The sequence below is a fragment of the Pollicipes pollicipes genome, unplaced genomic scaffold (genome assembly GCF_011947565.3).
Source record: "Pollicipes pollicipes isolate AB1234 unplaced genomic scaffold, Ppol_2.1 Scaffold_4836;HRSCAF=5710_pilon_pilon_pilon, whole genome shotgun sequence".
In the NCBI taxonomy this organism is placed as follows: Eukaryota; Metazoa; Arthropoda; class Thecostraca; order Pollicipedomorpha; family Pollicipedidae; genus Pollicipes; species Pollicipes pollicipes.
In genome coordinates, this window is record NW_023596568.1 from 312,146 (window position 1) to 337,303 (window position 25,158).

Here is a 25,158-nt window from a genome sequence, read left to right on the forward strand (position 1 = left end):
CGAGGGAGCATCTCTAGACTGCTCCCGACAACTCCAGATTCTGGGAACAGAGTTATGAGGAGGAACGTCAATAGCCTGTATTGATATACGAAAGCCGCCACCATCACTGTCTTACTAGCGATGTACGGATGCAATTACAGATAGCTGATGTATCCGAAAGCGCGATGCTCATTCAAGCCCTGATTTGCGAAGATATGTGAACGTTCACCCCGTATCACCAAAAACCTGTGAAGTTTTCGGTCAGATGACATTATCTTGATGTGAGACTGTTGAGAGATGCGGAGAAACAGCTGAGATGTTTTTTTTTTGCATTCTCTTCCTTTCAGTTGTTTAACAAACTATGGGGACCATGACGTATGTCGTGTTTTGGCGGGGCAGGTGGTCACATTGCCAGCCTCCCATGGCCATTTGGCCGGCAGGTCCCGGGAACATAAACGCTGAAGAAAAAGGTAGCCAGATAAAGTTGAAAAAGTCGCTACCAAGATCCGACTGCAGTATGAAAGTGTTTCCCATATTTAACGCGGAGAAGCTCGCTGACAGCGGTCAACGCCGCCGGAGCCCTGGATGGTCACCCACTGCTCCCGAAACGCTCTAGGCAAGAATGAAAACTTACTGTCAGAAAGTGGCACTCGCTTCCGGCACTTACACATCCTGGTTGGCACCCACTGATGGAGGTCAGACACTCGCAGACCATGGCAAGACAGTTACGGACGACGGATCACCAAAAACGGACGGATACTCACTGATGATTTTCCGCCAGTTACTGATGGCGATCCGACACTCGCCGATGGCCATCTGACACTCGCTGATGACAGCACTGTATTCACTGGTGACAATATGGCACTCACTGACGACAGCCTTAGACTTGCGATCATAACTCATATGACGGTCAGACATTCACTGATGACAGTGTGGGACAGTATGGCACTTAATGGCGACAATCAAACACTTGTGATCGTGACCAGACATTTACTATGATCGTTGGACATTCCCTGATAACGGCCAGACACTGCCTGATGACGGTCAGACACTCCCTAATGACGGCCAGACATTCCCTGATGACGGACACTCACTGCTGACAACATGGAACAGCATGGCACTTACTGCCGACAGCCAAACACTTGCGATCATGACCAGACATCCTCTGATGACGGCCAGACACTCACTGATGACGGCCAGACACTCCCTGATGACGGCCAGACACTCACTGATGACGGTCAGGTTGACACGTGAGTTGCGCGTGGGCGAGTGCAGGAAGTCGACGCGGCAGCGGTAGAGCCGCTGGTCGGAGCGGCGCACGGCCCCGATCCGCAGGTGGGCCTGCCGCGTGTTCGGCTGGAACTGCACCCGGCTGCTGTCCACGCTGGCGTCCGTCCAGTGGGCGCCGCGCGACCTGCCCCGGTCCCGCGCGTCGTACCTGGCGCAGAGGCGACGGCGTGTCGGCGCGGTCGGCGCCGTGTGCTGGAGGATCACGGCAGGACGGACAGCGTGGCGGGCGGCCAAGTGGGGAACGCCGCGGGTGTTATGATGCGTTGCGGGACGTATGCTACGTTGCTTAGCCAGAAGGTTGCGTTGTCGATTCGACTGAACTGCTACCGCCTTCGATAGCCTTTCAGCGTCTGATGCGGTACACAGTATCCGTAACTTCATAGCACTCACAGTCGCGACAGTCCCTTTCATAATATTTTCACACTATTTCAGGAGGTGGCCCATGAATAATTCAGCGGAGGCACGTCTTGCAATCACCGCCACGTGGCACCAAGACGTGCGCAAATGAACCCGATTTGGCACTTCCAGGGAGTAGGAGGCAACAGCTCACCGGGATGCGAGCTTGCTTTCCCGGCGGGTCGCAATCAAACCCCCTTTCAGCCTTCTGATGCACTCGTCTGCCACCGGCGGCTGGACGAGACACCGAATGCGAATCTGTCCCCAATTTGCTTTTCGACTGATGCCGGATTGGGTCGGGCCGCTTTGACATGCAATCAGCATCCGCTGCGGGCCGTTTGTACGGGCGGCGCCGGTCGATATCGGGACCGAGCAGCCCGTGAGCGTCCTCGCCAGCTATTGACGGAGCGTCAACGGCACTCAGCAGCGGGACACAAATACAAACCCAGAGCGGCAAATGGGCGACGGTGGTAGCAGCCGCCAATCTATCACCAGCGATGCCGAGTGAATCTTTCGTATTTGACCTGCGGGAAGTTTCAATTTGAGCCACTCGTCCAGGCCCGAACGTCCGCGCCCCGCAACAGATAGGCGATGCAAGGAATGGTGTGCGCGACATGACGACAATGCGCCAGTCTGCCCTTACGTGTACACCGGTGTGCCTCCAGTGCCGTAGTACCAGAGCACCAATCGCAGCTCGTCGTCGGGTGACGGTGGCGTGACGTCACAGGGGAGCTCAGCCGTCTGCCGCTGCACTGCCGACACGTTGATCAGCGGGCCTGTAATGGACGACAGGTCGGTTGAACACCCACTTGTGGCCGACAGCCTGTTCGGAGAACGCTACCGGCTGCTGACATTGCGTGATATCGGCGGATGCGAGCAGTCCGCCTCGAATCACCCACAGAGAAGAACGCTACATGAGGATATCAGATATATCATCAGATAACAGAGACCACCAACCCCAACCATTCCATGTTTACTGTTTTCATGCACAATTCACCGCGGTCAATTTTCGTACTATGCACATTGGCATCATACACACAAAAAAAACGCCACAAAATGCGCAAATGAAGAAAGCTGGGCGTAATAATGACATCAGCATTCAACACTTTCTAGATTAGCTAGTGGCACACTTAAATCTAAAATAACCTAGACACACTAACTGATCGACGCAACTCACACTTCAGTGAGCAGCGGCACGCGATAACTGCCGTCATGCGGCGAATTTTACTCAACGGCTGCTTACAGAGCGCCCAAGCCGGACCATTCCAGGTGTAATGATCCGCAAACCGACGCTCAGCTGGCCAATGAGGCCCCACTCCCAGTTTTACAGCCCATCCGGCCGGAGCTGGCGCGAGCCGCCTCCGGAAGCCGTCCACTTCCGGCGGCGGTGGGCGCCGTGTCCGCTGGGAGACGGCGAGCCTCCTACCAAGGCGGACCATGTTCCCCCGACAATCGATCGGCGTTTGTCTCCCGAGAGACAACTTCGACGCGGACTCTCTGCATCATGTCTAGCGGTTGTGACCCTTCGACGGGACTGTCTGCGTCATGTCTAGCGGTCGTGACCCTTCGAGGCGGACTGTCTGCATCATGTCTAGCGGTCGTGACCCTTCGACGCGGACTGCCTGCATCATGTCTAGCGGTCGTGACCCTTCGACGCGGACTGCCAGTATCATGTCTAGCGGTCGTGACCCTTCGACGCGGACTGCCTGCACCATGTCTAGCGGTCGTAACTCTTCGACGCGGACTGTCTGCATCATGTCTAGCGGTCGTGACCCTTCGACGCGGACTGCCCGCATCATGTCTAGCGGTCGTGACCCTTCGACGCGGACTGCCTGCACCATGTCTAGCGGTCGTGACTCTTCGACGCGGATTGTCTGCATCATGTCTAGCGGTCGTGACCCTTCGACGCGGACTGCCTGCACCATGTCTAACGGTCGTGACCCTTCGGCGCGGACTGCCTACATCATGTCTAGCGGTCGTGACCCTCGGCCCAGAGACCTGCGGCACTCCCAAAGGCGCTCCTGCTCCTCGGTCCCTGCTCCTCTTGCTCCTCTTTGTCCCTGCTTCTCTCTGTCCCTGCTACTCTCCGTCCCTGCTCCTCTCTGCCCCTGTCCCTTTTGCCCCTCGTCCTCACTGTCCCACTCCTCTCTGTCCCTGCTCCTCTCTGTCCCTGCTGCTCTCTGTCCCCTCCACATACTCTTTTTCTCCGCCTCCGGCTTTTTTTGCGTCCGCAATATCACGTCTCGCTGGAAGTATGCTATGACTGTCAGCCATGGGCCAACCTCACGGCTGCCCGAGATGGGTGCTCCGCCCGAGGGTCTGGGCGACTTACGGTTGATTACACACAATGGGAGCAGCATAACCGCACCTCTGCCTCCCTCCGCAATCCCAAAACTCTGAGATGGTCGTGGTTAGATGCAATGGTTCTCACCGAACTCAACCTAACTGAACCAGATCTCCCCGTCTACAACATATCTAGGTGTCAACCCGCTGTCCTTAGCGGCCCTTATATAAAGATACATATCCAGTGCACGTCTCCCAGCTGCGTTGCTGGCTGTATCTTTTACTCCCCAGGAGTGGAGGGGTGCTGAGGAAAGTTGGCAAGGCAATGCTTCCTGTTCACCCGCTGGTAAGTAATCAAATTATGACTACTTTAGGAAAAAACTTAATTTTCTGCTACTATGACCCGCCCCCCCCCCCCCCTCCTGCCATGACCTGCATTGACGCATCGTTTTCAACACGTGTGCCCAGTGGTATCGGTATGGATGCCTGATGGTGTTTTAGAGTCATGAACCGTTCTGAGATATAGCCTGTGTATTCGATCTGCCAATGTGTCATGCACTGATAAAACCTCAGGGTTCGTGGGCTTGGCGATGAGATGCAATGCAGCAGTTTTGCTTCTGTCGCATTCCACTCGTTATCTACCATGCCAGCCAAAAATACCACACCATGTTGAGGTAGAGCCCCGCCCCCTTTCTCTCCTCTTTTCTCCTCTCCTCTCCTCTCCTCTCCTCTCCTCTCCTCTCCTCTCCTCTCCTCTCCTCTCCTCTCCTCTCCTCTCCTCTCCTCTCCTCTCCCTTCCTCCTCTCCTCTCCTCTCCTCTCCTCTCCTCTCCTCTCCTCTCCTCTCCTCTCCTCTCCTCTCCTCTCCTCTCCTCTCCTCTCCTCTCCTTCCTCTCCTCTCCTCTCCTCTCCTCTCCTCTCGTAAGCAATGAGTGTCACATCCTCTCCCTCGTCTCTCCAATGCTCCTCTCCAAATGATACTCGCTGCTCGGCAGGAACAGCCTTCCTTCCTTACCAACATTCCCTGCCGAGTACTGCGAGCGGGCAACGGTGTTTTGATTCAATGCTACACTTCTCTACAAGTTTGCTCTGAAGGGTTTTGCTGAGTGTGGACAGGTTTTCAGCAGGCAGCTTGGGCCTGATTGAAACAATATTGTTTATTCAGGAAACCACTTCAAAGTTGGCCCAGTAAGTTGTTCGTGTTTTTCAAGCAGAATTCGAGCAGAGCAAAAGGGAAGACGGCAAAAAGCAAACGTGAAAATTTAAAGGTAAACCCGAGTAGAGGCACTATCCCCCACTTTAAATACTGCTGACGTACTATTTTGTAAAGCATGGAATACAAAACGATGCGTCGCTGGTTTATAACACATTATCTAACGTTAACCAGGAATGTAGTTTCGCAAAATGAGTTGAAGGAGGTGGCTGTGGAGTGCAAAATGGCGCACCTTACTCCTAGAAACGCCAACAAACAGGTTCCACCTAGACTTGGTCCACTTTCTTCCACTGAATAGATAACTACGCTCCTGGTTTTAACGCTGAAGTGAAATAAAAAACCTGGGCTCGAAGGCATGCCATAGCACGACGATGGTTATAAGTCAGCACGGTAGGCCCATTATCAGGTCAGTCCGGGTTGTAAGCGCTATATGTACCGTAGAGCAGTCGCGTAAGTCACACGTTTCATAGCCTTTGTTTCGTCGGAGCAGAAACGAAGTATGGCAGTTCCATCTGGTAGCATTCCATAATTGATTAGCCCGGCTAAAAGTACCTTATGTAGACTATTAGGAGATGCCAGCAATGCCGTTCGCTACATAGGTGCCGAAGTAAAATACAGGAGATGTCGTTTGTGTTCTTGAAACTGATCGCATAAACACTGGTCGCTACAAAATCAAGCTGACATGAATTTAGTGTATCTAAAAAACTGGAGCTCAAACAGAAAATAAGAAGGCAAACATAGCGCTTAATAACTTGGTTCAATTTCTCAGCACAAATCAACGTGATTCGTACTCATCATTCGTCTTTATTTTGGGCTTATGTCAAGGGCCTTCCTCCATCCTTGGCACTTTTGCTTGTTACTTGTCAAGTTTATAAGTTTTTTTCTGTGTTGTCGACCTACAAGACATCAAAACGTACTAGTTAAATGACAATATGGAGTAAACATTGGTTAACACGGGAGAGTCGCATCGACCGCAACCCTATCCCTTCTAAGGAAAAGGGTTAAAGGGAGCGTTCCACATCTTCATGGTGTTTTGAACTGAAACAGCCACCTTGAAGACTTTTCGGTGCTGTTCACAGCTTTGTCATTCTTAAGACCTATGCCTCTCTGGTTTCTGAGCCAAACGCTCGCGAAAATGGGGATTGTTTCGTGGGGAGTATTTCAAGGTTACCTTGTCATGACGTCATAATAACGTCATTCAAATGATATAACTCCATAAGCCACGCGGCAGTCAAAACCTAGAAGAATAGAATTGTCGAGATGTTCATACCTGGCGTTGGTGGGCACAGTTTCCAGACATAACGGCCGTCAATTAGCTTTCAATCAATATTGTGCAAGGTACAATGGCGTTATCAAGCCATAACGCATTGAGAAGCATACTTAGTAAACAGAAAATTATGCTGTCTAGAGCAGTCTTTTCCACTTAAAAAGGATACCAATAGTTACAAGTGAGCTTGTTGTATCATATCTGATGCCTTCTTCAATGGCTTCAAATGTAAAACATTCCCTTATAGATGATTGGGCCCATGACAAGATCGTTTGGCGCGAAGTGTGTGAAAAATTGCGACATGCATTCCTTTTTCACATGGCGTCATGCTATTGACTAACAATGCTTTGTCTTACGCTGCAGCAAATCTGCGCACTTTTGAACTCAACACGACCACAGTGGGAGGCGGGAAGGTGAACTAAACACCAAGTGGAACGGCGCTTACGTTCGTAGCGTTTCGGCCGAACACAATGCACACAAATGACAAAAACGCCCGCGTGAGCAGTGCTCGATTAGGGCTGGTTTAATTGGGTTTCTGGTGACGAGATTCTACTTCAAAGCATCGCTTAAGCAGTGTGCGCCACACAAAGCTGTTGGTGTTTCCCGTAGCATGCCAACTGTTTGTGGCACATTTGTATCGGCACCTCTGCGAACACCAGGAAGCGCCTTTGAATTTCCAGTAATATTGTGCCGTGGTGGCAGATTTTTCCGGTGGGTGTTCGTGAAAATAGCTGTGACATTGAACTAGCTGGCCAGCGGCATGTTGTGTGCAACTGGTTTCGAGGTGGGCCTTCGTTGGCTTTGAGGGATTTATTTTTCGGTAAGGGTATCAATATAACAGCGCAACATTCGTTACTATTAGTCCTTGCGTACAGGCTACAAATAAACCCCAGAAGGGAGACTGTCGTTTCAGCATGCAGTAAGGGTCCTATTGTTTCCACATGGCCACTGTAACTATTGCTATTAAACCCATAGTGAGCTGTCAAATTGCGTAAGTTGCTCAGCACATTAGCGAGGAACATTATTCACATAGATAAGACAGTAGTATTAGTCTTATTCCTCGGAGAAAGACCAGGAGAATGGAGATAAAGTTGAGCTACCCGACAACCCAACTATATCTCCACTCTCCTAGTTTTTTACCGAGGGATAAGGCTAATGCTCCTCTCTTATCTAGCTGTCAAATTGATTAAACTATGGATCTGCATATCTCGCAAGAGTTGAAGAGCACCTTGAGTGGAGCTTTTGGTGAACACGACTCACGCCTGAACGCGTGGATATGACACGCCGTGCCTTTTATTATCAGTCCGGCATGACCCCCATATCACTCACGTATTGTATGCCATCATCGCGTTGAAACCAAGTCTATTAAAAATCAGTCTGACACTTTGCCAAAAACCGTCACTGAGCTGCACGGCTCACTGCTCCACGACGTTCCTGATTGAGCCGTCCCTGGTTTGGATCCAGAAAAAGACCTCTCATTACCTTTTACTTCTACGTTCTGACACTACTTCCCTGGGTCCTTCACTTTGACGTAGATACAGTCAGAAACGGAAGAGTCGACGCTCCTGCATGCGTACAGCTTTCGAGCTGTTGAAACATTTCACGGCAAACGCGTTCAGCACGCTTTGCGCCTTACTACTCTCGAGGAATGACGCAGCATTCCGTCAAAACCGACATGACTTTAGCGCCTCAGCACGCTTCCTAACGTCCCTGGCATTGGCTTTTGACATTGATCAGATTTGCGGTGTACACGTGGAAAATTACCCCCACGACATTACTTAAGCTCATGCAGTACAGACAGAAAAGCGCATGGAAGGTATCCCAAGCTAACAACATCTCACGCCCGGGTGCGCGTTATTCGGTTGTGTCTCACGTCATTTCAACTACGTATGAAGCTTTGCTTCTCCTTAGGGGCATTACCCTTCCATGAATTGTCCAGGCTGCTCCGATATTTCACCGAATTTTTCGAAAATATCCCAAAACACCGAGAAAGCCATAACGCCAATATTTGGAATAGCATCTAGCCCAAGACCTCCAAGAGCGATACACCGCGCCTCCCGAACGATTCATGTGATGCCTAAATAGGTCCCAAACACAATAAGACACTGTTTTGCGAATCATTATGGACTGAATGTGATGGTTCGTAAAGTCAGTCACTACTGTGACAGCGAAATATTCGTGACATTAAAGGAAATGTTTCACATTTGCAGAGATGTTGAAACAAGCACCAGATATGATGAAACAAGCTCACTTATAATAAAGTATGTTATAAAGCATATTGGTACACTTTTTAAGAGGAAAAGGCTGCTCTAGACAACACAATTTGCTGTTTAGTATATTTACCCCTCAATGCGTCATAGTATGTTTGCGTCATCGTACCTTGCACAACATTGAGAGCCAATTGACGGTCGCTGTACCTGGAAATCGCGCTTGCTAACGCTAGATATGAACGCCTCGGAATTATATTTTTGGCCTTGATCGCCGCATGGACTATGGGATGACAAGATTTGAAAGGCATTTTTATGGCGTCATGAATGCCAATGTGACTCTAAAAACTGTCCCCAAAATACTTTTCCATTTTCGGCGGGCATATAGCTCAGAAACTAGACGGGCTTAGGTTTAAAAAGGGGTAGGGATGCGAATAACACCAAAAAGTCTTCAAGATGGCCATTTCGGCTCAAAACCCCATGTAAATGTGGAAGACTCATTTTAAGTTTATCTACGTCATCATTTTAGACACCCCTCGGACAACGAGGTTGAAAACATATAGCATACGTCATCAACCTGAACTGTCAGGTTTTAGAATCTACGGAGGTTCCATACCCCAGGCCCCAGAATCCCCAGCCTCCTCCCTTTTAAAAGTATTGGGTCTACCGCAATAGTGCTCAAGCTCAAGAAGTGGAAGGATGCGAAGCACCTCCATTCTCTATATGCAGGAAAAAGTATGCAAGACTTTGAGCATAACACGGTTCAAACGACAGCGGGCACTGCATTATTGCATCGTTTACCACGGTATCCATAGCACGGCGCCCGAAGACAACGTACAAACATACCAATTTTTCAGGAGATTTGAGACTTTTTGGGGTTGATAATCGATTTCAAAGATGACCGTTTTGCTCGTCATCCAAAACAAAAGCGTATGAAATGCTTTGCTAGCCCCAGCCATTTAGGTACTTAAATATGCCGCATTTCAACTTAGCTCCGCATCAAATCATAGCCTAGCATAGGTCTAAAAAGCATTCACGTCGACGTGCAGAGGTCAATGCAGTGACCTGCGTGGTGGGGCGAGGAAATCAGAGCAGATGACCCGCAGAATTTTGGGATTCGTTTCACGCAGGGCAGGTGAATTTGGATGCGGAGTCGGGATTTGAGACCTGAGGTTCTAGATCCGAACCTACGCATCGAAATCTCTACTTATACAATGTAACAAAAGCGAATACGGAGTATTCAGATAGTTCAGGGAACGAATGATGAATGCAGAAGCGACGGAGACGTGTTGCAATCAGATAATCTGAAGGAACTGTGAGTCCAGATAATACGTAGTGCCTTCCATTGCACATTTTAATGGTGCTTTTTTAGGATCAGGTAAAGTTCTATAGAATCTATAATTCGCAATACCACAACCATTAACGCACTTTTCGATATGTGTGGGCTGGCAGCTGTGCGAGATTTAACAATGTATCAAGGTTTACAGCCGTTTGCGCAAGTATTAACTTCGTGTAATGTCTTGGAACATATTGAAATACTCCTGAGCTGGTGACTTTCGAGATCTTCAGCTTGTTTTTCCTCGTTGCGAGTAGTTTGTTCGAGGAAGAGGAAGGGCTGTAATTAGAAGCTATTGTTTGAATCTCCTCAAAACCATTAGCGTGTCTGCACGAGTTATTAAAGCATATTGAACGTTCCGAAACATGCCACGGCACCCCATTTCTGGGACAACGCATATTACACGTTGGATGCTGTAGACATTGTGTCCTATCCATGATCACTTGGATGCTGCAGACATTGTGTCCTATCTATGATCAGTTGGGAGCAGCGCGGTCTGTGACTCATACGCGATTATGAAACAAACGAAACTTTGACACTGCCGTGCAAGCTGGAGCATAAGGTAGGGACAGTAGTTATGACCACAGTCCCTGTCTTCTATCCGTGTATTAAAAGGCACAGAGTACGAAATAGTGCATGGACAGAGAAATGCAGAGTACAAAACACAGTGTCTCAGAAACGCACCACATACTAAGGCTGCTTTTCATTAATAATCCCCACGAAACGTGCTCACAAGTCTTTCAGGCGATGACGCCAAGGATCGCCTCTATCGTGGTAACAGAAACGCAGGTGCTTCCAAATTCTCGGGACCATAGAACTGGCTATTTTTCTTCTTAAAGCCATGCTTCGGCAGCTGCACCAGAGCTACAACAGAGCATTTTACCTTCGGTTCGACGGGGCCGGTACAGACCTACGAGAAAATAATCCTCTAAAGTCAATCGAGCCCCTCGCCGGGCGAGATGGGCAAGATTAGACCAGAGTTTTCGAGCCGATGACCCGTAAAGTCAATGATTAAACGTCGCTCTTGCACGGCCGATGGCGGCCCGGGTCCGTTCGAAATCTAGGAGCCGTCTTTCCAGTGACAGCTGCAGGATTAGTTCGCCCCAAACGCAAAGCAGAGGCTCGGGCTCCCCTCAAGGACCATTGCGACCGTCTGATGACCGGCATTACCAGGCAGATGGGTCATTGATGGGCTGCTGGCACAATACCACTGTGCTCTGCTTTACGGGGAACGCAGCCTTTCGGATCAAAACTCAAATGTATGCACGCCGGAACAGGATCAAGTGCGTTTAGTTGTCTGACCGGGCTGCCAGTTTCCTGAAATTATCCCTCATTAACTCAAATTTTCTCTTTAATACTTTCATTTACGCCGGATCTTCCTATAGTCATTCTTGCTTAACATCATTAAGTATATTTTCTACAACAACATTTCCTATGGTTCCATCCACCTGCGAGAGGAAGCATTCGTTCAGATGTCTCTGTGACCAAACTGTATTTGTGAAAGATCGTATAAAAGCTTGTTTTTAATTCACTCGACAAACACACAAACAAGTAGAGCCGTTGAAGGGATTTTTCTAGCTGGGAATATTAATGTTTGTTTGAGGCTGTATAGTTGCGCTACTTTTATTCAGCTACTCCAGCTGTGATGAGCCAGACCGCCTCGCCGCTTTCCTGCTTGACAGTATTGTTCGGCCGATAGTGCGGAAATTTCGGGTGCACCCACTGGACCCACCGCGACCGAAGACCACATTATTTGGCGAACGATATCGCCGAGCTGCGAAGCGGCCAGTCAATTCTGTCCCATCAATGCTGGAGCAGCTGAATAAAAAACAGCCTTATACAAACAGAGGTAGAGTGTTGACAGCTCTGGCCGGTTTTGGGAAACTTGAATATAACCAAAATAGACTGTTCAATGCATGTTTCTGCAAACTCAGGCGCAACTTCAGTGTCATGTACAGTGATGACTAATCCAGAGCATTCATTTCATAGCATTCATGTAAAGCCTCCAACGGCGTTCATCTCCATTCAACAGTTCGGTCATTTCGACTTCAATTACTGACACTTCCTGAGTCTTAACCATGGCATCAGTCTCTAAAGGAGGCTTAGCCCTTGTCGTGACGGAAAACAAAGAGCCCAACAAGGCACAGTTAAGTTCAACCGTCACTTTCAGTCGAAAGCCGAAGCGTCACTTCGAGCATACTTGGAATGGGATATGCCCGCGCAAATGCTGTTGGCATTACATCGAATAAGGGACAAGTCCTAAGCCCACACACCGCTTTCAACACGCATCTAACTACGTGCACGCATTCGGGAAGCATAATACTTAACACAGCATTGTTTCCTCGTTCCCGAATCTGTTAGAAGTGCATTTCCGCTAATTGCCATCACATGCTGCTGTTTACGTGTGAAATATATCTTACCGCATCCCACACAACGCCCCGACCCTCGTCGAGCCGCACTGGCTGCTGCACTGCGTGTCAACTCTATAAGACGCCGGCAGCGATGAGGGCGTCAGTCTGGATCAGACTGGCGCCATCACGAGAGACAGCCAGAGACGGCCGCTGCCGACGACCCCACCGCGGCGAGGTCAGGTCGGGTCCAGCCGAACAGGACAGGTCAGGGTCAAATCACGTTGTGGAAACGAAATGGAGACGGCGTGACGGTCACCGCTCGTCGACTGGCCCCGGTGAGACGAGGTCAGGTCAGATCGGGTCGGATAAGGTCACCCGAAGAACCGAACCAGCAACGACCAACGACCTGCAGGTCACATGATTCGCTCGACTGCCAGCGCTGTCCAACGCAAACCTGACCCGACTGCAAACCCTGACCCGACAGAGGCCCCAAGTGACGGCCTCGCAGCTCCCAGCTCCTCCTTTCCTCACCGGCCGGCCGGGACAGACGCCCGCATTTGTCAGATGGGATTGAGCCGGCGTATGACCGGCGGCGGCGGCTAATGATAGCATGCCAGCCGGGGGGAGTGATAGAGCGTGCGAGCGCGCTGCGGTGCCATCACGACACCCGGGGGAGCAGCGCGGGGGCGGACAGCGTCAGAAGTGGCGCAATCGCGCTGTGTCCGGGCACAGTCGTCACGCCCCGCAGCCGCGCCGCCGGCACACGAGCCGGAGCGGGCCCGGAGGCCGGCGGGCGGCGCCTGTAACGCCCCGAGGGCACCGGCGGCGAGGTCAGTTAGATGTGCCGATAACGTGAACTTGTGACCTCGGGAGTCATCTCCTCTGGCTTGGAATGAGTAGTGAAGAAAACAGCCCAATGCAATGTGATCAAGGTTAAGTGTTTTTAAAGGGATTTTATGGCAAACCCCATTGAGACAGCAATTACAAAAGATAACTGGACGTAATCGTGACTTGAATAAAACGCTGTGTCAATTCAAAAGACCTGTAATTTTAATACAACATGAAACATCACCTGTTTTTCGCTTGTCTTCGGCCAAAACTCGGCTTGAGCTAAACAACCAAGAAGTACCATTACCGTGTGCTCGCCTTTATCAAACAGCCTTCTGTCGATAGGCAATAGTTTTTTTTGTTGAAACGTAAGCGCTGTTGATACTGAGAACTCCATATATTTCACATACGTTGGCATGCCATATGCTCATGATGTTCATGGAAAATTACGGCCTCGTCATATGTGACGGGAATCCTCCGCTGGCACCATTACAATCGAACAACACGAGATAAATTGTCATCCCAAATATCCATAAATCAGTCTAGCATTACCTGCCTTGGCAGTTTATCCCGGCCTCGCGGTGCACCCTACCGCAGCGTGGTTGATATCTGGCCAGCCCGTCTCCATTTTGCAGGCTGCCGTGACCACATCGAGCCCGGACCTCACGTGCGGTGAGGGGTGACCTGTGGCGAGCGCGAGACATTCCTGTGTCGCCCGGTCCTGCCACCATTCCGCCCGGCACCCTCTGCTAGCGTCACGCACGTGCTGCGCGCGTGGAACCATGCCATCTGAACAGGCGGGCGTTGTGGCATTGTGTGCCGCCGAAAGGCGAGCAGCATTTTTGTGTGGCTTTTGCGCAGAGAAGGCGAGAGGATTGACGTCATTGGGTGCAGTGTTCGGTTTGCCGGTTGTTAAACCACAGAACACTACAGTGTGTGCACTAAGCTGGTGGTTGAATCCGTGGGTGTGGCTCATGTATCATACAGAATAGCAGGGGTAGAATAAACTGTAAAGCGTCCTGGATTCACAAACGAATCCGGATTTCAATGCGCATCCGTACATCCTGAAAGATACGCTGGTCCCCCACCGTGAGAATTTTCAACAATCGGTTCATTCATCGCGACATAATGCCATCGTCATTTTGAAATAAAATCATTCGAACAATTCCCATGCGTGCGCGACTTTGGAGTCATTGCTCAATCGAATCGAAGCAGAACAGCTCGCAGTAAATGTCAACTGCAGACTCGATGATCGCATTCATTGCTCTTGAGCCGGTCAGAATGTCCAAGCCATTTCCCCCGCTGAGGTCACACAGGCACTGCAGCAGCCGGCTCATCTCTACGCCGACGGTGTCAGCAGCTTCGCATGAGACGGCCGTGAGCGAACTGCGGGGAGGCAGAGCTGCGGTCTCCGAGCTACACAGAGCGGGGGGAGACGAACGCAATCCTCGTCCCATTCATTTCGGGACAGCGTCACATGGCTAATGCCAAACATTGCCGAGACTGGGAGGACGGTGGGAGGTGCTCCCTCTGCCGCCGTCATGTACCACCCTTGGGAGGGACGGCTGTGACGTCACCAGAACCGAGCCACGGACCGAGCGCGAGAACAGATTACTGCGGTTCCGAACATGAGTCAAGGTCAGGGCAGGTCAATGGAGTGGGCGCAGCAGCGTTGTAGACACACTTGATCCTCCCGGCATGAGGTTGGCTCCTATAAACCGTCCTGTCTGCACCGCCTACACGCGGGAGTCGCCCATCGCTGTGATGCAATGTTGACCTGCAACCCGGCGGCCGGACAGTCCATGCTCCCCTCACACGGTCAGTCAGATGAAGCATCCACCGCCGGGTAACGCTGCGGCCCCGGCGTCGATAGTGGCCACAGATCAGCGTCGTCTCCTTCGTTCCCCACTGAAGGACGCTCCGGATCGCCAATCAAATCCAGTCTCTCCGAACCGCCCGAGACGCCGCCCTCTCATCCGACGCCGCTGCTCTCCGCCGTAGCCGAGGGTCGGCGCCGGCGGTCAGCCGCGCCACGTGGGGGGCCCTCGACGCGCTGAGTCACGCGCGGCGCCATGCGAGTCAGACTCGACGGCGCGCGGCCCTGTGACTCACCGGTCGTAACGCGGCCGCGCGGGGAATTGCCACAACAGAGCGACCGCCCGCTCACGCCGCGACATCGGCGCTTTGTCGCGCGCCCGCGGCGGGGGCGGGTTCCGGGGGCGTGCAGCGCCGCCGCGTGCCGCGGGGATCACACCCTCCCGACTCGCTGGTATGCTCCGGCAGTCACCGCAGAGACGGGGTTAAGTGGATGGAACGCCGCGAGGCCCGTCGGCGGTCTCTGTAACACGCTGTTCCCTGCCGCTCCCGGTTTTCTGATTTTCGCCCGCGCGGCTGACGACATGGCGCGTGCGTGCTGGACGGTGCGCGTGGGGGATCAGCCGGGGGAGAGCCGAGCGCCAGCCCAATTGCCTGGACAGGCCGGTCGTGACTGGTATGACTGTTACGGTGTCCGCTTGCTACTCGCCGCGCCCGAGGCTGAGAAAAAGCCGAGTGGCTCCAGCAAGCTGTCCGGAACAATTTACCGATGTCTATTACAGAAAGATCGGGTCGGCAGCGGCACGAGTTTTGGACTGAAAGGGATGGTCGTTCGGTTGAGTCGGTGTCGACGAACCATTGGCCGACGTGTTATTTCCGGCCCTAATTATTGCAATCACTGTCATGCATGTCTCACCAAAGGACGGCCCGGCGCCATGCAAATGTCAGAAGCGACGGTTTGCATGCATTGTCACTAGGGCTGAAATTAATCTAGCTCGGGGCGAGACGCCCATTGTGGTATGGCATTCCAAACATCCGCATACAGCACAGAGCAGAAGGTGCTCCTGCATTCTCTGGGCTTTAAAGACGCTTAAATGGCAAAGTTTAGTCCTATATATGTTATATGCAGTCTGATCACATCTCGAGCCAGGTGCGTTCATCGATTTTGAGCACGTGCGCTTAAGCAGTGAACGACGCAGGCGTTCTTACTAATCACAAATTCACTGAATCCCGAGCTGCGTGCCTCCTGTACGATCTGATCTCTATCTCGGATCTTCAGTGGCACAGGCTTCCTGTCCTTTTGAAGCCGGCTTGAGCCTGAAATGAGCTTTTCCAATTATTGCGAGTGAGGCTACGGACCGGTCGGCTCTTAGCGTCCAGCACGTGGCATTTCGAAGCATCGGGGGCCTGTCCCAGCCCGGCCCAGCCGGCCACCGCCATGCGGTTTTCAAAACAAAGTGACGTCATTCTTTGAGAAAGTGCCTAAATTAATTGAATGTAAAGTGTGGTGTACCTTTTTCTGGCACTGTGTGTCCGCAACGGTACCAATATAGCCACTGTTCTATATATACTCCAGGATAACACACGCATATTGGTCATGATGAATGTTGTGAACATCAGATCTTGGTAGCCAGAGCGGACAGGGAAATGAATCCAGCTGTTCGATGTGGACAGCGTACCGTCCTCAAATCATTAGGGGATCTCAGTACTATCCGATCCATACGTACCCGCATGCGAATAGAGGACATCAGATGGGGACGAGAGAGAACGAGGGGACATCAGAGAAGGACAATAGAGGGCGAGAGGACATCACCGCTCCACACTCCACAGGTGCGCCGGACCAGGGGCAGCTTATGGGACCACTTCTAAATCGAGCTCAAACACAAACCACCTGTTTGCCTTAGCCGAGGCACATCAGACTATATGATTTACATGGTTATGTAGTGTAGTCGTTTTTGACACATATACCAAAAATTATGAGCGTTTTTCCCCATAATACTTTGTTCACAGTCACCAAAAAAAGTTAACCACAGGAGTATCTCACAAGACTTTGGCTTTAAATTTATTTCGGGTTCCAGCCCCTCCATCCTCCCCGCCTTCGCCAGTGCAACAGTTTTCATCAGTGGAAATGTCCACTTGCCTCCCAAAGTATGCGCATTGTATCAGAATCCAGCGAAATCGACCGTTACCCTCATAAAACCTCTTGGCTCGGGGTTCTCCAGGCCCTCCATTTGGCTACGCCTCTGGTTCAGCCCCCACTCCCAAACGTTGTGCGTGGATGCCAACTACCAAAGCACCCCGCCTGTTGAGCCCAGGAGGCACGTTCCAATGTGCGTGAGACTGCAACGTCCCGTCGGTATGAGCTCCAGAAGACGACAGACCCCGTTTCGTTTTTTAGGCATCATCTGCGCAGCGTTGGGAATTACCACTGTCGTCAATTTGCTCATTGCGCGACACTAAAGGTCCATTACTGGCAATAAGCATCGCCGCAGACGTGAATGATTTCGTCAAGAATCTACCAAAGTCCCAATTCCCGGTCCTCTTGTCCACGTAGATGACCTATCAGCCTGTTCAATAGCCAGGCAATAGCTGAAGCTACACAAACAAAGTCTGATTGAAGGTATCGTCGCTGGCAGCGCTTTTCTCCCAAGCTGCCGCTGACCAGTGGACAAGATTGAACTTCTCCCATCAAAATTAAGCAAAATGTGACTTTTAAACGTGTAAACATGCATCCACAGCCGCAGACGCAAATAGCCGCTGTCGTTGCTCTCATTGGCCATGCAGTCGCAGCCCCTCTTGTTCTGTTGATATGGGCACTCACATGCTCCGATTTTATGTGCCGAGAAATCAAATCGTATGGCAACAGTGCTTCACAGTTGTACGATGCCTGACAATTGCATCATCAGTGAATGCTTTGAGATGGCGCATTCCCCAAGCTTTTCTTATCCAGTAATCCCATCCAACAACCGGTCTTTTGGAGAATTCCACAGAGCACGGGAGACAACGCTCGTCTAGCCGTGCACAGAGTACCTCACGACAACAAACCAGACAGAACGGATATCGCACTCACAAAAACAACTGCAAACCGACCGCTCCACCCCAGGCAAGCGCGCTAAGCTAGTCATTCGGGAAGTACTTTGGCTGTGACCCAGTGCAACCGCGTTCAGGGCTTTCTCCTGTCCCTCACTGGCGGTCTCGGCCGGCTGGCGCCGGGACCGTACCCGGGCGGCCCGGCCAGTTAGCTAGGCCATCCCCAGCCAGCGACCGGCAGGAACGCGGCCCTTCCACATTCTGAAATCTGCTTTGCTCGTCTCGCCCGTGGCCGATTCTATGAATTCGCCGTAGCACACAAATCCAGCGTCTTCCGCCGGTGTAAATCGGATCGCCCTTAAGACCACCTCCGGGAGACGGACAGCCGGCCGTCCGCTCCGGCCACATAGTCGGCGGCGACGACGTCTCATCTACAGACGGTCCGCCGCAGCCGCCGCTGGCTCATTCCGCGCCGAATGAATGCGGGGGGTGTCGAGACTGCGGTAATCCATGCTGGGTTGGACGCATCGGTTCCGAGCATCCTGCTCAGTCCTCCGGGAGGGGTAAAACAGTTGCCGAGGAAATGATATTTTCCTCCGTGGTTTGTCGGTTTTTGACGTTGGTGCGAACGTTACATGTCATTCTTTTCCTGGTGGTTGTGACATCCGGCTGCCTTGGTACGAGCTTTCAGACGTGCGAATCGTTAATGGGTAGATTAAAATGACAATGCAGGACTTTTCGGGGCATCGTGGTTGCTTATCCTTTTTCAGGAATGACGCATTTCAACGGGACGATGAATTATTACGGTAATCCAAGTCACAAATCTTGGCGGTGGGCCAGTGGGCCTTTCATGCGTTGTCCATAGCATGGCTTCCACTGTAAGACTTCGGGGATGATTGACATCTTGGAGGTTGGTACTTACTTCACTCCTCACGTACGCAAGTCGTAATGAATACATGTCTACCTGAGCTCGATTTTATCGCAAATCTCCGATTCGCCGGTTAACTGCTGCTATCAACCGTTTCTTCGTACCGATTGGGACACCGAGGTGTTGACGAAAATGACAATTACCAACCGTCATTATTTAAGTGGTGCCCAAATCCGAGGTCATGGGGCCAAAACCTTGGGAAACTCACGTAACGGCTTGTAACTGCGTCGGAAAGACCCAGCGAAGTGTGATCCATGTACCGGTGGCCGACCCACCGAGGGACCATCCATGGCAAGGTACAGAGCAAGGTACGGAGAGAGAGACATCTGATCCGATCGGTCCGCATTCGGTCTTGGGAGCGGGAGATTACCAGCCGAAAAATGCCCACACCGACTGCTGGAATTGGTCTCTGAATTCATATACCGCCTGCTGTTACACAACACAGCGGGATTACTGTGACATCGGCAGTCTAGATATCGGCATCGAAATCCACCGTGTGTAATTGTTTCATCACCGCCAAAACAAGACTCCTGTTCGGCATAGGGCCGACTTTACACAGTACCCGTGGGGCATACTTCGCCTTCGTGCTCCGACGCCTACTTCAGCTCGGCACACGCTGCTTTCAGCCTTATTAACAGCTACATGCACGCCATTACGTGTACAGCATCCTGTAGCCGTCACGGCGAAGCGCTGGTACCTCCAGGGGATAGCGCTCAGCGCGAGCACCGAGGCGCGCTTCTCACTCTGCGAGGATGTTAAGCGCGTTAGCACCACCGCGCTCTCGGCGTCGCACGAAGTTCTAACGCTGTGTCCAGGGGTATCTTTCCACCCTCGTACACGTTGATGAGAAAGAGGTAAAAATCGACACAACCTAATGAATAAGTCGTTATCATTGCAATGTATAAAAATAGCCCATTCAGCTCCCAGCCAGTCTTAAGTAACGAGGTGAAATCAGCAATCCGCACGGCATATATCATGCACCGCTAATCAACACAGCCACAAAATTGCACGAAGTCAACACCTTGTTCGGCATGCCACAAATCCTGTGAGTTCGGCACGAAAGCAGATGGCATCACCCGGTCATCACCGATGACTGCACATCGGAGCCGTCACTGTCGGACGTTAATTCCCAACCAGTTCAGACAATTCCTAGCTGATGTTCGATCAGTTCCGACATGACACATCGGGCAGCGCCGTAATTACCAAATGTCCGCACAAGTCCGACTTAAGCCAATGCCTGTACAGTCCGCAGCTAACAATAGCTACGACGTGATTAGCGGGCCGGCTCGCCGCTTTTTGGAGCGCTCCGCCACATCAGACGCTACTCTCTCGCCCAGACGACCAGCGGCGCTCATGTTTTGGCCTGCCAACAAAATGAAACCGCACACGCCACCTGGACGGTGTGCAGTCTGCATCGGCCAACGAGGGGCCGCAACGCGGGACGTTGCCCCACTGCCGGACGCCGCGTTGGGGCAGTGCCCTGGTGACGGGTGCGGCGCGGGGGACGCGCCACGCGTAGTGGACGGGTGGACGTTCCGCTCGCAGAAGAGGGCATGCCACACTCCAGTACGACAGGCTGGTCAGGGGGGTCGCAAGCTGCCGCCGGGCGGGCCAGAGGCAGACCTCGGCGTCAGGGCGTCAGGGCTTGACTCCAGGGTCACGAGACGGGACATCCCGGCGCCGGCGCTGCACGGCACCCAACGGGGAGTCGATGTGGGGTGACGCGCTTCGACGCCATGGCTCCAATGGTTGACAGCGGGTCCGGGACGTGGCATCCGGTGCGTGGGACTGGGGGGGGGGGGGGGACCAGACTGTGGTCTCAACAGGTCAGTGTATCGATCACTCTCTGACGCCAACGGCGGGCTCGCCGACCGAGGAGGCCGACAATTCCGGAGCGCCGCAGTCACGAACGGTGAGTGAAGTTTGGTGCATTTAAGACGGGACGAAAGCTTGAGACTTTTCGGCATTTGGAGCCCACAGAGAAAGAGACTGGCCTTCGGCACGCCAGGTAGAAACGCTTAAAACAGAAGTCGAGCATTCACGACTATGCACACCTGAATGGTCGCTTGACATCCTTTCACCAGTGGCTCTTGGCTTGTCGAAGGCTGGTCATTTCTGGTGTGTGCCTTACGAACTCGCAGTAGTGTGGAAAATCTCACCCTGCATGCACATCACACAAATGCGCTCCCACTGTTGTCATATATAGCAAACGCTGCTATCTGCCGGCTTCGTTGGCCGTGGTTAAGCCACGTCTAACGCTGAAAGCAACTCCACTCTGCATATTTTCCCTTCTATGGCGAAACAGCATCGGAACGGCCCAAAGGATTTGCCCCGCGGTCACGCGAATATACTCTCCATGGGGCGGCGGAGCCCGTGGAGCACTGTTTTCTCCTCGGTATAATGTCCACGTACCATGAGCATTCGACACACCATCAGATCGAGACAGAGCCCGCGTGGACCCAGCACCGAAAAGGAGCAGTCGCGACCGTGATTGACGGTGTGGGCAGCCGAGAGGTCAGCCGGGTCACGCCGGGTCAGCGAGGTCATGCCGAGAAAGACGTGCGACACCGCCGCCCTCCCGTGAAGGCGATCTTGAGCACATTCCACGCCATTCATCCCACCGACGACGGACCGCCGCCGCCGACGTCGGCGGAGCCACCGCCGGCCGCCGGATCGCGTCCAGGTATCGCCCGCGGATCCGGTTCGGGTATTAGGGCGCCGGTCGGCGGGACGCTTTACGACGCGGCCCGAGCGGCGCGGCGCTGCGGCAGGTGCCGAGAGGCGCCGCCATACCGGGAGCGCTGGCACGGCGCCAGGCACGCGACCGCCCTGAGCCCGGCGCAGGAGGGGGCGCACGCCGGCTCCAGGGAAAACAGGCCCGCTCGGGGCCGGTGTCGTCGCCTGGAGCCGCGCCCGTCGGCTCGGACCCCGCCCGCCTCTCGGCCCGGCCTCTTATCGACGGGAAAAAGCCGCCGTTCGCCGCGTTCGGTGGCCGGCCGCCGTATAATGAACGTTGATAACCGTCACAAATCAACATTGAGTGCTTTCAAAGTAGCTCTTAGTTAAAGTTACATTAGATGCCTGCATGATACGCCTTTACGGGGCAGTTATTGATACTCGGCATAAAGGTATGGCTGAAGGAGTCGATTAGGTTGATCTGTAGACCTGGACCGACCTTTGCGGTCGCTCCTGATCCTTGCCTCGTCGACATTCGGCTGATAATTCACATGCTTCGATTTCGCGTTACAATTTCATGTCTTCGGCCAAGACAACCAACTGTTTCAATATATATTTCATTGAGCTATTGTTCTACGTTAAATATCCATTGCATGAGTTAGGGAAGCCGAACTCCAACGACGAACCAGAAAAAGCGCGAACACTTGCTTTCCGCCTCGCGTTTCAGCCACCACTGGTCATCTTCGACTGCACAAACTGAAATTTCTCACCGGCAACGTTATTTCTCGCGGTGGCCTCACGCTGGGTACATGGCGATGGCCTCACGCTGGGTACATGGCGGTGGCCTCACGCCGGGTACAGAGTACGTAACAGACTTTAAAATCGTAATTTACTAACATAGGCAAACACGCTGCATTAAGATAATAAATGAACAAAGCATGATTTTCTTTAAGCAAGTTAAAGGAATGAGGGGAACAGATAACAATGCAATGCACGTGACTTACAAATAGCCTTTTTCTACGGTGACATTGCTTGAAATCCATACGGAAGGAGCGATGCAGCCCCGTCAGATATCCGATTCTTAAGCATTGATTTTTCTGGTAAAATCTTAAACGAAAGGATGCAGTATGAGTCAAATTTGTAGTTCGTACAAAACTTACAAAATACGGCTAGAAATAATCAGCAGTGCATAGCGTATAGATGTTGTTAACTATGATTTTTTGCTTTATTTAAATGCAGCGTTAAAACAGTCTCAGTTCGTTTACATTTTGAAACTTTGACCCTAGCACAGTTTAAGTACATTTGTAGAGGCATACCTGCAGGCTATTTTTGGTTTAAAGGGGAACGCAAGGCGTTGGAGGAGACGTAAATAAAAGATACAACACTTATAAAAGGGTTGCAACAGAGATAGGGGCGTTTGCTCCTATGCCACGGAGTGAGGTACTTTATCTGCTAGTATTACTAATCTTGCAGCACCCAGGACCACTGGCAATAAGGGATAGAGAAAGCTGAAAGAATGATAGTTACATTTGGTGCAGCGTTGAAATGAGAAACAATAATAGATGTCAATCTCCGCCCGTAGCTTTTAGCTGGCACCACCCTGTGGCAAGATACCTTCATCCCTGCGATATTTTAACTCCTCTTGGATTTCTTAGCTACTTTGCTATAGATAAACAAGCTGGTCGGAAATCCCAGACAGAAATTTGGACCCATGTCCCCTGAAGCTCCCGCCTAAATCCACCCTGTCACATTAATCACATGCCGCTGAAATATATGTGCATTTGCCATCAAATAGATGGTCTCAAGAGGCCGGCAGCTATCATAAGGGTGAGAATACCCCAAATTCATCACCGAAGCCAATGCGGATGTACCATGACTCAAACATTGTTCAGTTCTTGCTTATCTACATCCACCTATGCCATTCCACGCTCGATGCATGCATGCAATAACCTCTAATTCTCTATGTGATGCATGATACTTGAACTAATTACGATCGCACGTCATTATCATGTTGTTGAAAGGTAATAAGCCCACTCAGGGTCCTGAAAAGCCCGTAATTTGTTGTGGCATGCCTCACAAAAATCAGGCCTAGAGAGGTGTCAGGGAAATGTTGGGAGGCAAAATCGTGCTTGAATATGTCAAATGAACATGCACGTGAAGCCTTCAAAGTTTACGACCCGAGCTGGGGCGGTTCAATGGTGAGGCGGAAGTGGGGCCGAATCAGACTATTTATGAAAATTGGGACACACTCGTACATATTGAGATAACTGATTGCACAATCAGCATAATGCTGGGGCAATGCAAAGACACGATTTGAAAGCTTGAGTGTACTTGCATGTAAGCCCGGGTACCGCATCCAGTATCCACAATATCTAAATGGAAGATAGCGACTGAAAATTATCGGGAATTCGCCACTGAAGTTTCTGTTTCGTAATGTTTAAAGATGTTTCGCAAATTTTTGTCATGAATCAATAAGTCGCAGATCCCCCATCCTTTGTTTGGGACCATGTTGACGTTTAGTTACTTATAATACGCGCACATTCCATGCCCCGAGCATAACTAACGAAGACCTTTTCAAGGTGAACTAAACCATTTCTGCTCTCCCCACATTACTGATTGTTTCCATATGGTAGATAGAGGAATGTATGTCGCCCCATTATTTTTATGTTCAGAAAGTCCGTTTCTAGACACGTCGCTTGAATATTAAACATACTAACTAGTGTCTTTCCTTGCGAACTCCGTCGCACCAGACATTTACTTGAGTGACGTTTGCATTCAGTCTTCCTTCTAAGCATGTTTCTTGCTTTGAAAACGGATCGATGATCCTGCCTAAGAGGGGTCTGAACTAGAGAGGCAACTTCATTCAAAATGCCAGCCTGCCGCCCACCTCGCTCAGCCAGCTGGGATTTAGCGTGCAAAAGTACGCCGTGCTGCCATGCTATCTCTGCCTTAAGCCGTAGGGGTTGAATTAAATGCATTCATTATTGTGGAATCTGTTTCCTCTGTTTTAGACCAATGTATCAAATGCCAGTGGCATATCACATTTCAGTGACACCAGTGTCATCTATTCTATAAAATGATATGCCTACCACCAGTGATGGAGCCAATACAGCATTCGCAAGAACCTCTGAACCACGCAATTGATACGACACATCACAGCGTCAGTTTCAACTTAAAAGTGACGTGTAGGAGGAAAGTGGCCTCGACCAGATCTCCAACTGCATCCAAAACGCCATTTCTCATCCTCAGCTTAGTAAACAAAAGCCTAGGTTTTCCTAAGTTATCTGCATCGACTATTGGTTTTCATGGAAGAAGAGGTATGGGTTTATAGGGATGAACATTGGTTTTCGTGGAAGAAGAGGCATGGGTATGCAGGGATGAATGGGGACTGCATAGCCCGAGACCACGGGTTATTGCCGGGTCAGATGCGACGGGTTGCCGGGTCAGAAACCTGCGTACCTTGCCTGGTCTACGGAGTGACCGTCCTGCATCCTGCGTACTTTCTGTCACCAATGACGGAACCAAGGCCTTTAGACTGTGGTAAATGAGCATCATTCATT

At 51.4% G+C, this 25,158-nt stretch overlaps 1 protein-coding gene across 1 annotated transcript in view; it reads right to left on the bottom strand.

The window, feature by feature from the left end:
- Window positions 1–25,158, bottom strand: part of LOC119099657 (uncharacterized) — a gene marked incomplete at its 3' end in the record, with an annotated part of 70,305 nt that overhangs the window by 40,806 nt on the left and 4,341 nt on the right. The window contains 2 exon segments of the mRNA XM_037222722.1: window positions 1,167–1,417; window positions 2,309–2,441. Of these exon segments, the coding sequence (XP_037078617.1) occupies window positions 1,167–1,417; window positions 2,309–2,441 (384 nt within the window).